The sequence below is a fragment of the Mobula hypostoma genome, chromosome 9 (genome assembly GCF_963921235.1).
Source record: "Mobula hypostoma chromosome 9, sMobHyp1.1, whole genome shotgun sequence".
NCBI classification, from domain to species: Eukaryota; Metazoa; Chordata; class Chondrichthyes; order Myliobatiformes; family Myliobatidae; genus Mobula; species Mobula hypostoma.
In genome coordinates, this window is record NC_086105.1 from 105,248,108 (window position 1) to 105,262,978 (window position 14,871).

Here is a 14,871-nt window from a genome sequence, read left to right on the forward strand (position 1 = left end):
TATTCTGGAATCACTTTCCAACATTAATGAGGAGCATGTATTAAACATTATACTGATACAAATCACTAACAATGTACCTCTCGCTTGCCACGTGTGCCATATGTGGAAAACAGCATTGTTCCTGTTGTTTCTCACATTTCTGAGCCATGGCAAAATAACAGTAACCATTTAATTCAGCAATGGACAACATAATTCAATGTTGTCATAAATATTGGCCAAATGCATTAAGACACGTGTCAAAGTAGGTTCAGCTGTTTCCTGTGGGTAAGTATGAGAATAAGGCTTGCTTGTTAAAAAGTCTAAAATTGAACGTAGTTGATATCTTCAAGAAGTTCATGATTTTTAAGTGCTGAATTTCTGACATTTTAATGAAGCCTTAAGCCATTGCAGAAAATTAACTCAGTCTTCAATTAAACAAGCATGTTTTTTGTGTACCAATGCAAAGGTAATTTATTTATTTCATAATTTAGAATGCAATGCCAGCAAGATTCTTCCTGAATGGTACATTGAGGACAGACCATTTGGAAGCAGACTTCATTGGCCACCTCCAAATGGACAACAGATTTGCCATAATGGAAATGCAAACAATATGGACATCGAACCCCAGTATTGACATTGGTTTGAGACACTCTCTTCCTTCACTAGTCATCACGGGTGTCCCAATGGAAAATAGACTACTGATCCGAACAAGCAGAGAGACAAAGCATGAAGCATCTCTTGAGTTGTTGTTTGGGGAGTGTAGCTTAAGAGCTGTTTGTGACTTCAAAGGTCCAGGGACGAGGAAGGAGGGAATAAAAGCAAACTGGTCAGCCTCTTTTATGAACAGATGCCCCATACTTGAGGTACGGAAGAGAATTTATAACTTATTTCTAAATGAAAAAAAGCCTGCCCTTAAAATTAATTGACAGTTGGAACATCCATTTTGAAGTGTAGTATTAAATGCAAAACATGTATTTATTTATTTCTTTACTGAGATACAGCACAGAATAGGCCTTCCCGGCCCTTCAAGCCACAGCATCCAGCAATCCCCCAATTTAATCCTAGCCAAATTACAGGATAATTTACAATTGCTAACTAACCTACCAACCAGTATGTCGTTGGACTGTGGGAAGAAACTGGAGCACCAGAGGGAAACCCATGGGGTCATGGGGAGAAGGTAAAAACTCCTTACAGACAGTAGCGGGAATTGAACCTGTATTGTAAAGCATTGTGCTAACCACTGCACTACCAGTTTATTCCAGTCAATTTATTGATTTTCCACATTTTTAACTGGTTCTAGAAATCATTTATTTGTGACTAAGAAATTTGATAAAGGTATTTCAGAGTCATGAAGATTTTTGACAGACTAAATAAGGAGAGAAAGGATTTGGTTTACCAAAGAGTTCGTAACCCAAAGTTCATTAATTTAAGGCAATTCATTCAGAATCAGAGATGATGTGGGTTTAATATGTTTTTCCACAAATGTGTTGTGATTCTGAGTGCACTACTTGAGGGAGATTCTTCAATTAGGGACACTTCTGATTGCTTGAAATTCTGAAAAAACGAAATTTCCTGAACCTCTGTTTTGTTTATATTATAGCCTTTATTTTAGGCTCTAGATTGAAGACCAGATCTTGGCATTGATCAACCTTTATGAGAACTTTTCTATTTTAAGGTGTTTTGTAGAGTTTTCACAGATGAGTGGCATTACCATCACACCATTAAAATACTGAATTTAATTTAGAATGAAATGACAAAGAAAGATTTCAAAGTCAATCCTGCAAATAAGAAACATGCCCTTTAATAAATATGTTTTAACTTATATTTAAGTATATTCAGAATATATTTTTGAGACACATTTTCTTAAGCATGCCAATGTTTTCCTTGGCTAAACAATGAAATATTTGTTTACTAGTTAGATTGCTGGAATTTTAACCCTTTTTGACAGAATACTGATTTTGGCATCAAAGCACTTGACTCCAGCAAATGATTTCAGACCAATATTACAAAACAAAATTTTACTTCCCATCAAAATATGCACTATGATGGTAATGACAATACTTTTGACTTCGACATACAATGGTTTTAGTTTAATATTTACTCTGACAAAACATCTGTACAACTAGAAGAAGCAACACTTACAATTAAAAACACATTATTTATCAAAATTCAATTAGAGATCACAAATTTTAAGGCAGGTGGCTAGAGAATTTTGTTAAAAACATCGACGTGAAACATGAACATAGGCAGTCCAGCATGGTCTCAGCATTGTCTAGTCTGTTTAAGAAAAAAACAATAATACTTAAAACATTTGCCTAACCCTCCCAAACTCTAGAATAAGTAGCAATTCAGATTTCAAACAGATTATAGAGATCATTATTTTTCTACTGTCCTTAAAAAACAACACTTTTTTAAAACATTAACAAAACCTTTATTCAACCCTCTACACACTTTTTATCAGTAAGACTTATAAAACATTCACGGAAATCCCAACAACTCCGAAAAAGACAACACTTGAAATTTAAAGCACTTTCTTATAGTCTCCATTAGTGCATAAGTGAAGCCTCAGGAAGATAGGGGTCATGCTGTTCTTGTTGCTGGCCTACTGAAGATTCTGGCAGGGTATTTTCTAATATATCTTTGTACTGCTTATCTTTTCTTATTAGCAGCCATTTTGTTTCTTTGATTAACTCCTTACTGTGGTCACTTCAGTCTCAATTCACGTTTTAGCAATTGTGAGATGATCTTAAGTTTTCCTGTCTCCTTTCTTTTTTTTTATCTCTCTTTCTCTTTCAAGGTACTACTGATATTTCACTGGGTTTTTAATTGTGTCTCTGTATTTTTTTGACTGGTCTCCTGATGATTTTGAAGCCATCTTAACAACTTGACCAATGGAAATGGTAATGACATTTCTCACTTTTTAAAGAAAAAGTTGGCTAAGTCTCACACTTGCTAACTTGACTGGATAGGTAGCTTGTAAATGTAATTTAAATGTACAGAAATAAAGTAACGTAATTTATTTCTCAGTTAAAACACTCAAACAGTAACTCGTTTGGTAATGACACATAATAAGCATACTCTCACATCGGGGGTATGAAACTTTAAGTTACTCACATTTCTGGACATCAAAATGTCAGTCTTCTGTCATGACAGCCACATGTTCCACTGTCACTTCTCATTTCCATGACAACCACCTAAGCAGTTGTTTGAAAAAACTTGATTGGTCACTAATATGTGTTGCGAGTTGGTAATGACAGAAGTGTTGAAGATAGTAGTCCTTTGTCATAAAAAAAGTCCACATTTTACAAAATTAACCCAGATGAATTTGACATGTGTTTTAAAAATTTTGTGAGGAAATACAAACTAAAAGTTTCATGAATTTAATACTTATTATTACTTTAGTTTGAAGACAAAGTTACAGAGTCTGGGTAGGGGACAAGCACAAAATCGTGAAATTCTAGCACATTCAAGTTTTTAACTCACTTAAAAATTAAGAAAACATTATTTATGAAGCATACTGAAAAAAGTTTAGTTACCATTACCTAACTTCTAAAACTAAAGTAGCTGTTTTTATTAAAACTATTTTTTTTCTTGAAAATTTGTCTCAGGGACAGAAAAGTTACCCTAATTAAAGAATCACACTTGAACTGTTAGTTCATACAATTGCAATAGTAACGTTCAAAAAATAATTAGATGAGTACTTGAGTGGGGTAAAAATGGATTGGGTAGGTAGGATATGTAAGGGGTTCTGCATTGAGAACTGTTCACAGTAAACGTTTTTTCATTATTCAGTCTTAGTGGGGTAGATCCTTGGGTGAGTCTTCACAGTGCTGAAGAGTCTGTGCATGCTGTGGTTATCAGACAGTTGATGGATCATCTATACTCTTTCTCTCTGCCTCCTCTACTTAAGGTGACTAGATTTTTGTGTGTTGAATCTTAAATTTCAATTCCTTCACAACTTCTTTCTCTTTCAGCTGGACATTTCCAGTCTGAACTTTTGCCTTTTTGGTTAATCAGCTCTTGGATCTCCTGCTCATTCGTTCCAAACCGAACTCGGTGTTTTCCAGTTGAAAAGTTAAGCTTTGGTGATAAACTATCTTATTTGCAAGCATGTGCAACTCCTACTTCCAGAGCACCAAACTCTACAAGACTGTCTAATCTGGAGTGAGGGAATTGAGATCATGAAGTCAAATTGGACTTTCCTCCCTGATTGGTCTAATTCATTGCCTTCTGGAGAGCTTTTCTCATGCATTTCAGCTCCAGCCTAGTCTGTTAATCTATGCCTAAGAGGTTCTGCAGATGCTGGAAATCCAGAGCAGCACACAAAACGCTGGAGGAGCTCAGCAAATCATCAATTGACCTTTTCGGTTGAGAACCTTCATGAAGACTGGGAAGGAAGGGGGAAGAAGCCAGAATAAGGAGGGGAAGGAGTTCAGCTGAGAGGTAACTGGTGAAGCCAGGTGAGGGGGAAGTTGGGGGGGTGGGGTTGGTGAAGTGAGAAGCTGGGAAGTGATAGGTTGAAAAGGTAAAGAGCTAAAGAAGAAGGAATCTGATAGAAGAGGAAGATGAACCATGGAAGAGGGACACCAGAGGGAGGTGATGGAAAGAGGAGGAGGGAAAGGGTAGGAGAGGAGCTGGAATGGAAGAGAAAGGGGGGAGGGGCAGAATTTACAGGAATTTTTTTTAAAAATCAATGTTTATACCATTAGGTTGGAATATAGCTCCTCTAACCTCAGAGCGGCTTCATCATGACAATAGAGGAGGCCATGGATTGACTTGTCAGAATGGGAATGGGAAGTAAAATTAAAATGGGTGGTTACGAGAAAATCCTGCCTGTTGTGGCAGACAGAGTGAAGGTGCTTGACCAAGTCGTCCCTGGATACAGTAGGAGACCCCGACAGGCTCGCAGATGAAGTGTTGCCTCATCTGGAAGGACTGTTTGGGGCCCTGAGTAGTGATGAAGGAGGAGGTGAAGAGGCAGATGTAGCACTTGCCCTGCTTGCAGGGATAAGTGCCAGTGGGAAGATCAGTGGGAAGGAATGTGTGGACAAATGCGTCGCAGAGAGAGCGGTCACTGTGGAAAGTGGAGTGTGGTGGGATGGAGGACTATCCCATTGAAAATGGCAGAAGTTGTGGAAAATAATGCATTTGATGCAGAGGCTTGTTGGTGGTAAGTAAGGACAAGGGGAACAGTTAATCTAAATATGTCAGAATCCTAAAGATGTGAAAACCCTATCCATTCCTAATGCAAAGACTCCACCCCTAAATAAGTCTGCAGGGAACTTCCCAGAATAATTCCCAGCATACTGTATATGGGTATTGGTGAATTTGCAACTATTGAACCCTCCAGGCTTATGATGGGCATACACTAAAGAGTGAAGATACTTAGGCCCCAATGTTTAACTCACATTGCAAGAAACGTTTTCTTGCCCACATTAAATATATTTAATGTTCTGCCAGAATAAATAGTCCACTTTTTGTATTGTATTTTTACATGCCAGGATCTCTGCATATCCAAGTGAATGTTTACTTTGTTTTCTCATAGAGAGCGGGTGTTCCACTGAATCTAGAGACCAGTGGTTTTCTGGATATCAACAGCTGCAACGTTGCCATACAAACAAACATGCTCAACGATGATAAAACAGCTGAGTTGCATCTGGAAGCATCATGTGATCCCAAGTACACAGTGAAGGGGCTCCTAAAGCATTCCATTCCGCTGCTGAGTAGCCAAGGCCTTCCCGGTGAGAGTGAAATTCTTCTGTCTGCTGCAAGGGGAGAGAAAGTGGATGGTTCTTTCCTGCTGCAGTCTGGAAATTGCAAATTCCGAGCCAATGGGAACTTGAGTCCTGGTGCAAAAGCAGAGTGGATGTGGGCCACCGAAACGGATTGCCAAGTTTTAAAGGTAGAACTCAGTTAAAGTAAAAATATTAAATAACCATAAAGCCTGTAATAAGTAAGTATGTAATCTCCAAAGAATGTATACTTCTTAAAAAATAGGAAGCATACTTTTAGGTTTAGAACATCATGATTAACCAAATCCCCTAATGGCTATTAAAAAGATTAAGAATACTCTTAAGAAGGAAGTTTTGAGAGCAAAGAGAGAGAATATGAGATGAAACTGGCAGGTAAGGTGAAAGTAAAACCCAAGATTATATTAAGAATAAAAGGGTGGCTAGGAAGAGAGAAGGCCGACTAAGATCAGCATGGCTACTTATTTCTTGGGAATGGTGGGATTTTTAACAAATATTTCTCGCCAGTGTTTATTACGGAAATTATCGTGTTTGCTTAAGAGCTAAGGGTAACAAGTGGAGATGTTTTGGAGGATATTCATTTTATTAGCGAAGAGTTATTTGCAGTCTTACACCGCATTAAAGTGAATAAGTCCTCAGGGCCCGCCCATCTGCATCTTTGGACTTGTGGGTGGCTGGAGAGGAAATTGTGGCGGGCCTTGCAGAGACACTGGTGGAGTTCCTGAGGACTGGAAGGACAAATCAGGTAATTACATCAGTAGTGGGCAAATTACTGGAGGGATTTTGATAGACTGATTATGAGTCAACATGGCTTTGTGTGTGGGAGTCATGACTGATGAACATTTTAGAGTTTTTGAAGCAGTAACCAAACAGGTAGATGAGGGTCAGGCAGTAGATATTGTATATCTGGTCTTTAGCAAGGTCTCAATAAATGCCAATGGGATAGGCTGGTCTGGAATGTTAAGTCCTGTGGAATCCAGGAGGGCTAGTTAAACTAGCTCAGAGCTAGGAAGTGAAGTGTGGTGCTTGAAGGTTGGTTCTTGGAATGCTGGCCACTGACAAGTGATCTGCCGCAGGTGTCGATGTTGGGAATCTTGTTATTATTTACGTAAGTTATTTGGATGCAAATACACAATGCTTAATCAGTAAGTTTGTAGATGACATGAAACTAGGAGGCATTGTTGACAGTGAAGAAATTAATGATAGATTGCAAGGAGGATCTTGATCATTTAGGGAAATAGGCTGAGGGGTGGCAAATGGATTTCAATACAAATAAGTGTGAGGTTATGCATTTTGGAAAGTCAAACAAGTCAATGATTTATACTCTGAAAGGTAGGGCACTAAGGAGGGTAATGGGACAGAGGGATTAATGACTGCAAGTACATAGTTCATTGAATAATAGTAGCCTTCATCAGCTGTTTAAGATGGAGCACTTGGAATGCTGTGTGCAGGTTTGTTGTGTTATAGGAAAGATGTGGTTTAACTGGCAGGAGTAAAGAAAAAATTATGGGGTGTTGCCAGGGCTCGAGGGATTAGATTGTAGGGATAGATTAGCCAGGCTGGGTCTTTATTACTTAGAATATAGAAGAATGAGGAGTGGTATTATAGAAATGTTTAGAATTATGAGAGGTAGAGATAAAGTGGACAGTAAGTCATTTTCCCAGAGTAGGGAAGTCCTAAACTAGGGTGAATAGATTTAGGATGAGAAGGGAAAGATTTAAAAGGGACTCGGGGGGGGTGAGCAATATTTTTCATGCAGAGGGTAGTGAGAATAAAGAACAAACTGCCAGAAGAATTGGTTGAGGCAGGTACAATAGTATAATTTGAGAAATACTTGGATAGGTACATGGAGAGGTGGGACTCAGAGGGAAATGGACTGAACACAGGAAGTTGGGCCTGCTGGGTGGGTACCATAGTCAACAAGGACTCAGTGAGCTGAAGGGCCTATATCTATGCTGTGTTGCCTTGGGTACTGTCACCTCACACCTTATTACTTCATCTGCCCTCTTCCACTCATCTGGCCTATCACCTCCCAGCTTCTTACCTCACTGCCCTACCCACCTATCACCTTCTTGCTTGTACTCTTTCCCAAGCCCACTGCTTCTTCCCTTTTCCTTTCCAGCTCTGAAAGGGTCTTGACCCAAAAAGTTGATGATTTATTCTTTTCCGTAGATGCTGCCTGATCTGCTGAGTTCCTCCAGCATTTTCTGAGTGTTCTGTTGCTTTATGACTCTCTTACAAACTAGGATGCACTACCAGAAGAGGTAGTGGATCATAGGGGACTGAATAGTAACTTCTAAAGGTGCTTTAGGTGAAAAATTGGTTCATAAGACTAGTGAAAAGTTGGTTTATAGGTCTAATGAAAAGTTCTTTTGAAGAGTATCATAAAATAGGTAAAAAGTATGTTCATGTGCTTAATGATTCCTTAAGTGTTATACACAGTGTATTGAAGCTCATTTTTATTTCTAAAGTTCAAAGTAAATTTTATTATCAAAGTAGATATATGTCACCATATTCAACCCTGAGATTCGTTTTCCTGTGGGCATACTCAGCAAATCTATGGAATATTAACTATAACAGGATCAACCAGAGTGCAGAAGACAACAAACTGTGCAAATGCAAATATAAATAAATAGCAATAAATAATGAGAACATGGAGTAAAGAGTCCGTAAAGTGAGATAATTGGTTGTGAGAATATTTCAATGATGGAGCAAGTGAGTGTAGTTACTTTCATTCAAGAGCCTGATGGTTGAGGGGTAGGTTGAAGGGTAACAACTGCTCCTGAACTTGGTGGTGTGAGTCCTGAGGCTCTTATACCTTCTACCTGATGGCAGCAGTGCGAAGAGAGCATGGCCAGGGTGGTGGGGATCTCTGATGATGGATTCTGGTTAAATAGTAGCTTAGGAAGTAACACCACACCATTTTAGGAAATCAGCGTTGTAAACACACGTCAAATACATTGATTACATTTTTTCAAAGTCATTAATATTTTCCAGTAGAAATTAATAGTCCCAGAATTTACCCAATCCCAAAGTGTTGCATGTGTTCATATATCTATAAGGAAGACCAACGTTGTTGATTAAGAAGTTTGGTTGCTTAGAATTGAAAGACACTGCAATTAATATTTTAGGATGAATTACTCTCATTATGTTATTTATACCTCTGATCCATTTCATAAGAAGTTCAAGATGTTTGTTTCAAACAAATGTTTAGAACAAACAAACATTAGGACATTATTTACTACAGATATCTTTTTTAGAATTTCATGATTCCAGCCCATTCACAGTGCAATGGATCCATTCAGATTGATGGCTGTAAAGGAGAACTTCTAACCAGCATCCAGTTCGAAGAGAGCAGTGCTTCCTTGGAGCTAAGGACAGAGTGTGACCCAAAAGTCAACATGGAGGCCACCTTTGATCATAACTTGCCGGTGTTGGGGGGAATTCCGGCCCACAACAGGCTCTTGTTTACAACAGAAAAACGCTCAAAATCTGAGTTTGAGTTGGATTTGAAGTTAGGTACCTGTCATCTTCTAGCAAGTGGAGGTCTTCAAGTGAAAAATAAAACAGAAATAAACTTTATGGTGGATAATAAATGCGAAAAGCTGCAGGTATGATTAATATTTTTCCCCTGACTGTTTGTGTTAGAAGCTTATTAGTGAATTTGTTAGATTTCTGCTGCTTTATTGCACCAGGGTGAACAGATTCTAATCTGTTAAGTAAGTGGCCAATATTGAATCAGTGAGATAATTTAATTTTGTATCCAGACTTCTAACTTGTCTAATGCTGGTTGTCTGCTGTGTCCAATGATGACAGGACACCAGTGTGGGAGGGTTTTTAAGGTGGAAAAGATGTTGCACTGGAGCAGTTTCAGTCTCTTAATCTCAGAAGTCCGACTTCAGTGATACAAACAAGCATCACAAACTGGGGTCTTTGGTCGCAGTGGATGACCATGATGTTTTCTGTGCCTTGTCATGCCCATTGCTCTCCCAGAGCACTGCAGTGCCACCTTCCTGGCCATTGGATCTCATCCATGCATTCCACCAGAAATGACTTTGCACACTGGGACAGACATGTCCCTATCTCACCGGGGAATGAGGCTGCCAGCTACCCTCACCTGGTTTAGCCCGCCTGTCAAAGCGGTGTACTGGGGTGTGGCCACTGACCCATGCAGACAGCTACTTGGAGCCACAAGTGAGAGCTGAGTGTCTAGCGGGGATCAAAGGTGAGTGAGCTGCCCCCGAATGGACATGACAAGCCCCTTCACCAGAGGTGTTACTCTTTCCTGGAAGCTTCCTACACCCCATAGTTCATCTAATAAAATACTGCAATGTGATGGTACTAGCAGGCCTTGAACAAAACATAGGCCAATGCTGCTGTCAATGTCTATTATATTCAGTCTTATCAATGAAATGAAACTCATATAATTTCATACACAGGTCAGGCTGAGGGTTTAATGTTTACTGTTTAATAATATTACTCTGTACTATTACATCAGAAGATGGTTCTTCCCGCAAGAAAATGCAAATATGTCAGGTTGTGTATTCCAATCTTATGCATATCTTCAACTTCCAGCAAGGGTGAGCACTTCTAACAGGCAGCAGGGGCCCTCTGCTGCTTCACCAAAACTAGTTGGCGGGCCTAAAAATGCCCTCATTGAGCACAGTGATTTTATGTACTGAACGAGATAATTTTATCAGAAACTGATTATGTATTTTGTATGTGGGTAAGGCAATTCCAAACATTGGTGTCAGTCTTCCTGTGCCAGTTATGCATATGCTTTAAGACTTTTGAATGTATTTAATGGAATCAGTTTGAAATTGGTGCTGAGTAAATATAAAGTTCTTCCATGTTGGTGAGGCATGCAAACTCTAGCAGTGATCTTAATCAAAGGGTTGAAATTTAATTTGGAGTTAAGGAATCTAACCCTAACCCCTCCCCCCCCGCTAACTCGCAGGGTTCTGCCTGCAAGTGCAAGATTTTGATTCTCCTCAAGACATGTCCAATCTTTAACACTTCTTCTGTGATCGCCTCCACCTTCCTTAACTCTACCCATCTCCACTCAATCTGGCTCCTTGCGTCTCAACTTGAATCTTTCCTCATTGGCTCCACTGCCGAATTTCTTCACTGGTCCTTTCAACTCCACTGATCACTTCCTTCAGCTTCCACACACCATTTCCTGGCCTTCAACCTGACCTCTCCAAAGGGATCCTCATACCCAGCCCCCTCTACCACTTTCCCTCCTTTCTGCCACTCAGACATTACTACTCCTCCGTTTTAGCCACCCTTCCCCAAGTTAATTTCCCTCCCACCCCACCTATTTAATTCACAGTTTCCATTCTGTGCAAAGAGACTATATAGGCAGGACTGTCAGTCCTGTTCCAAAACACAAAATGCCTTGAGTCATGGAATGAGATGCAGAATACTGTGGCTTCAGAACCTAAAACAAAACTGTTGTGTGCCCCCAGACAACCTTGCCTAAAACATTGTCATGCTTTGAATAGTTTCTAGACTGTTGTGTGTTTATTACCTTAATAACTTGCTTCAGATGTATTACAAATATTAGTGCTGTAAGATTTAAGTGAAATATATTTCCTTTGTGTATAGACTGAAAGCAGCTCTAATTTATATTTGTTGCTCCCATTTATCTTCACTTAAAAGTTTGGACATGTAGGCTTTAGTCTTAGAAGAGGTATAGCTCTTCCCGCTATCTCCTGTGCTATCTTGACCATACTTCTTCACACCCTGTCTCCTGTGCTATCTTGAATATAGTTCTTCACACCCTGTTTCCTGTGCTATCCTGACTATAGCTCTTTACACCCTGTCTCCTGTGCTATCTTGACTATAGCTCTTCACAGCATGTCTCCTGTGCTATCTTGACTATACCCCTTCACACCCTGTCTCCTGTGCTGTCTTGACTTTACCTCTTCACACCCTGCCTCCTGTGCTATCTTGACTATACCTCTTCACACCCTGTCTCCTGTGCTACCTTGACCATACTTCACACCATCTCCTGTGCTATCTTGACTATAGCTCTTCACACCCTGTTTCCTGTGCTATCTTGATTATTGCTCTTTACACCCTGTCTCCTGTGCTATCTTGACTATACCTCTTCACACCCTGTCTCCTGTGCTACCTTGACCATACTTCACACCATCTCCTGTGCTATCTTGACTATAGCTCTTCACACCCTGTTTCCTGTGCTATCTTGACTATTGCTCTTTACACCCTGTCTCCTGTGCTATCTTGACTATAGCTCTTCCTACTGTCTCCTGTGCTATGACTATATCTCTTCCCACTGTCTACTGTGCTATCTTGACTATTGCTCTTCCCACCCTGTTTCCTGTAGCTATCTTGACTATAGCTCTTCCTAAAATGTCAACTGTAGCGATCTTGACTGTACCCCTTCCCACCCTGTCTTCTGCAAAAAATGTCATTCTTCCTTTTTCTCAGTTTCTCTGTCTCCACCGCATCTGTTCATAGTATGTGGCTTTTCTTTCCAGAGTATCAGAGATGTCCGCCCCCTTCAAAGAACGGGATTCCCTTCCTCCACCATTGATGCTGCCCCCTCACCTGGATCTTTGCCATTTTCTGGACATCCGCCCTCACTCCACCTTCCCTCCATCTTAATAGGGACAGATTTCCTGAAGTCCTCACCTACCACTGCATGAGTGTCCACATCCAGCATATTATTCTCTGCAACTTCCGCCATCTTCAACAGGATCCTATTGCCAAATATGTCTTTACCTCTCCCGCACTCTCCACTCACCGCAGAATTTGCTCCCTCCATGATTCTCTTGTTTATTCATGCCTCCCCTCTAATCTCCCTCCTGGCACTTATCTCTGAAACACAAGAAGTGCTACAACTCCTCATTCAACATCTCCCTCACATTCATTCGGGGCCCCAGATAGTCCTTCCAGGTGAGGCAGCACCTCACCTGCAAATCTAATGGGGTCATCTACTGTATCCAGTGTGACTGATGTGACCTCCTCTACATTGCTGAGGTCCAACACAGATTGGGGGCTTTGTTGAGCACCTTCGCTCCATCTGCTAAAAGCGGGTTTTCCCGGTGTCTATCCCTGTTACTTCTAATCCTCACTCCCCTTCCAAAATATCGGTCCAAGGCCTCCCCTACTGTCATAACGAGGCCATTCTCAAGATGAAGGAGCAGCACCTCATATTCCACTGGGGTGGCCTCCAACCTGAAGGTGCGAACTTCGATTTCTTTGACTTCTGGTAATTTTTTCCCTCTCCTTCTTCCCCCTTCATTCCATTCCTCACTCTGTCTCCACTCCTACCTCTTCTCTTCTCATCTGCCTGTCACCTCGCCCGAGTGCCCCTCCTTCCCTTTTTCCCTTGGTTCACTCTCCTCTCCTTCATTTCCAGCCCCTTGCCTTTCCCACCAATCGCCTTCCAGCTTCTTACTTCACACCCCTCCCCCACACATCTGGCTTCATCCATCACCTTCCAGCTTGTAGTCCTTTTCCTCCCCGCACCACCTTGCTCTGGCTTCTTCCGCCTTCCATTCCAGTCCTGATGAGGGGTCTCAGCCTGAAATAGCGACTGCTTTCATTTCCATAGACCTGCTGAGTTCCTCCAGCATTTTGTATGTGTTACTGTGGGTTTCCAACTTCTGCAGAATCACTTGTGTTTAAGCCTTAGTCTTTTCTGTATTCTCCAACTCTTATTCAGTGAGAGTCCATCAGTACGGCTAGGGCCACCTGTTTTTCTAATTTCTGACTATTAGTGTAAATTTGATGATTCTCAGAGACTGCACATCTTCCTCTGAGGAGAATTTTGGTGTAGTGTTGCATGAGTGAAGAATACAAGTAGCTCCTGGTTGTGGGGCCCTGCGGTAGACACTGCAGCAAGAGCAGGCAGAGTATTTCAACCTCTCAGGCTTCAGATCCACTGATGTTTCAGGAGGAAAGTGTACCAGCTCTGCCCCTTCTACCCCTCTCCATTCCCGTGGTTACCTGCTGCTTCTGTGCTTCCTGGTGCCAAATCTGTAGGCCTCCCTCAAGGAAATTCACATCTTTTTCCTGACTGACCAGAATGCACATCATTCCTTAGTGTACAGGAAGTTCATATCTTTGATTTTACTCAAAATTAACAATATGACTCTACGTACGTACATACTACTGCAGAGCTAAAGATAAAATTTCATTTGGTCTGTAACTCTCAAACTTTCAGGAACTGGGAGCACCCATGAAGATTAATGGATCAGCGTACACTGTGGTAAATGGAGTCAGCTTTGAGTCCCAGATGCAGATAATTGTTGATCAAACCGCTCTGGAAGGTCAGCTGACTTTAAATGCCGGTGTTGTAAGTACTCCATGGGGTTTTAATCACGTCTTCTCAATGGCACATTGGACAAAATAAGTCAACAAAAATGATTTGGGGACAAAAGATAATCAATCAGTGGAGTGAGGATACTTAAATGTCAGTCATTATATTGCACTGCAACTGAAAAACACAATTATAAAATCTGCTAATGAGACTTGCAGTTAATAACATTAAACTGACTCATTTCCCATATTTAAGGAACATTATTAAATCCATCTATAAAATCTGTTTATAATGACTAAAGTATACAATTACCAACAGTAACTTTAACTATTTCCTCCCCTCAAGAGCAAGCACGAGATCAATGCCTCATTGTTACACAACATTGAAGTGGCCACACAACTTGGCATCCCAAGAAATACAGTCGTCACATTAACAGTCGAGAGGCAAGATGACACATACAAGCGGTCTGTCCAATTTATTATTGACAGCAAACAGGTAAAGTATTACAGTTCGATATTCCTGTTCAAATGGATAAGAAGTCTAATCGATGTTGCAAAACTGTACCAACTATTTCAAACCCTGTTTATTTAATAACATATAACTTTAGTATCTCATAAAGTAAAGATGAACGTGCTAGTTGTTGCAAAAGTGCCTGCTCTGAATTCTTCTTAGTTTATTGGTGTTCATTAGTATACTATGATTCATTCAGTGAGGTTACCATGGCATAATTCCACAGGTTAATTACCATTAATTTGGTGCAGTGGTTTTCAGTATGAGACAGATGATTACCTTGCACTCTGACAAGAAAGCTGATTGAAATTCCAATGGCAGCAATAATGAAAAGTGCATTTA

General features: G+C 40.4%; 1 protein-coding gene across 1 annotated transcript in view; it reads left to right on the plus strand.

The window, feature by feature from the left end:
* LOC134351914 (uncharacterized) overlaps positions 1-14,871 on the plus strand; it is a 201,738-nt gene that overhangs the window by 101,871 nt on the left and 84,996 nt on the right. The window contains exons 28-32 of the mRNA XM_063058828.1: positions 471-842; positions 5,525-5,881; positions 8,990-9,340; positions 13,924-14,055; positions 14,365-14,514. Coding sequence (XP_062914898.1) covers positions 471-842; positions 5,525-5,881; positions 8,990-9,340; positions 13,924-14,055; positions 14,365-14,514 — 1,362 coding nt within the window. The remainder of the gene's footprint in view (positions 1-470; positions 843-5,524; positions 5,882-8,989; positions 9,341-13,923; positions 14,056-14,364; positions 14,515-14,871) is intronic.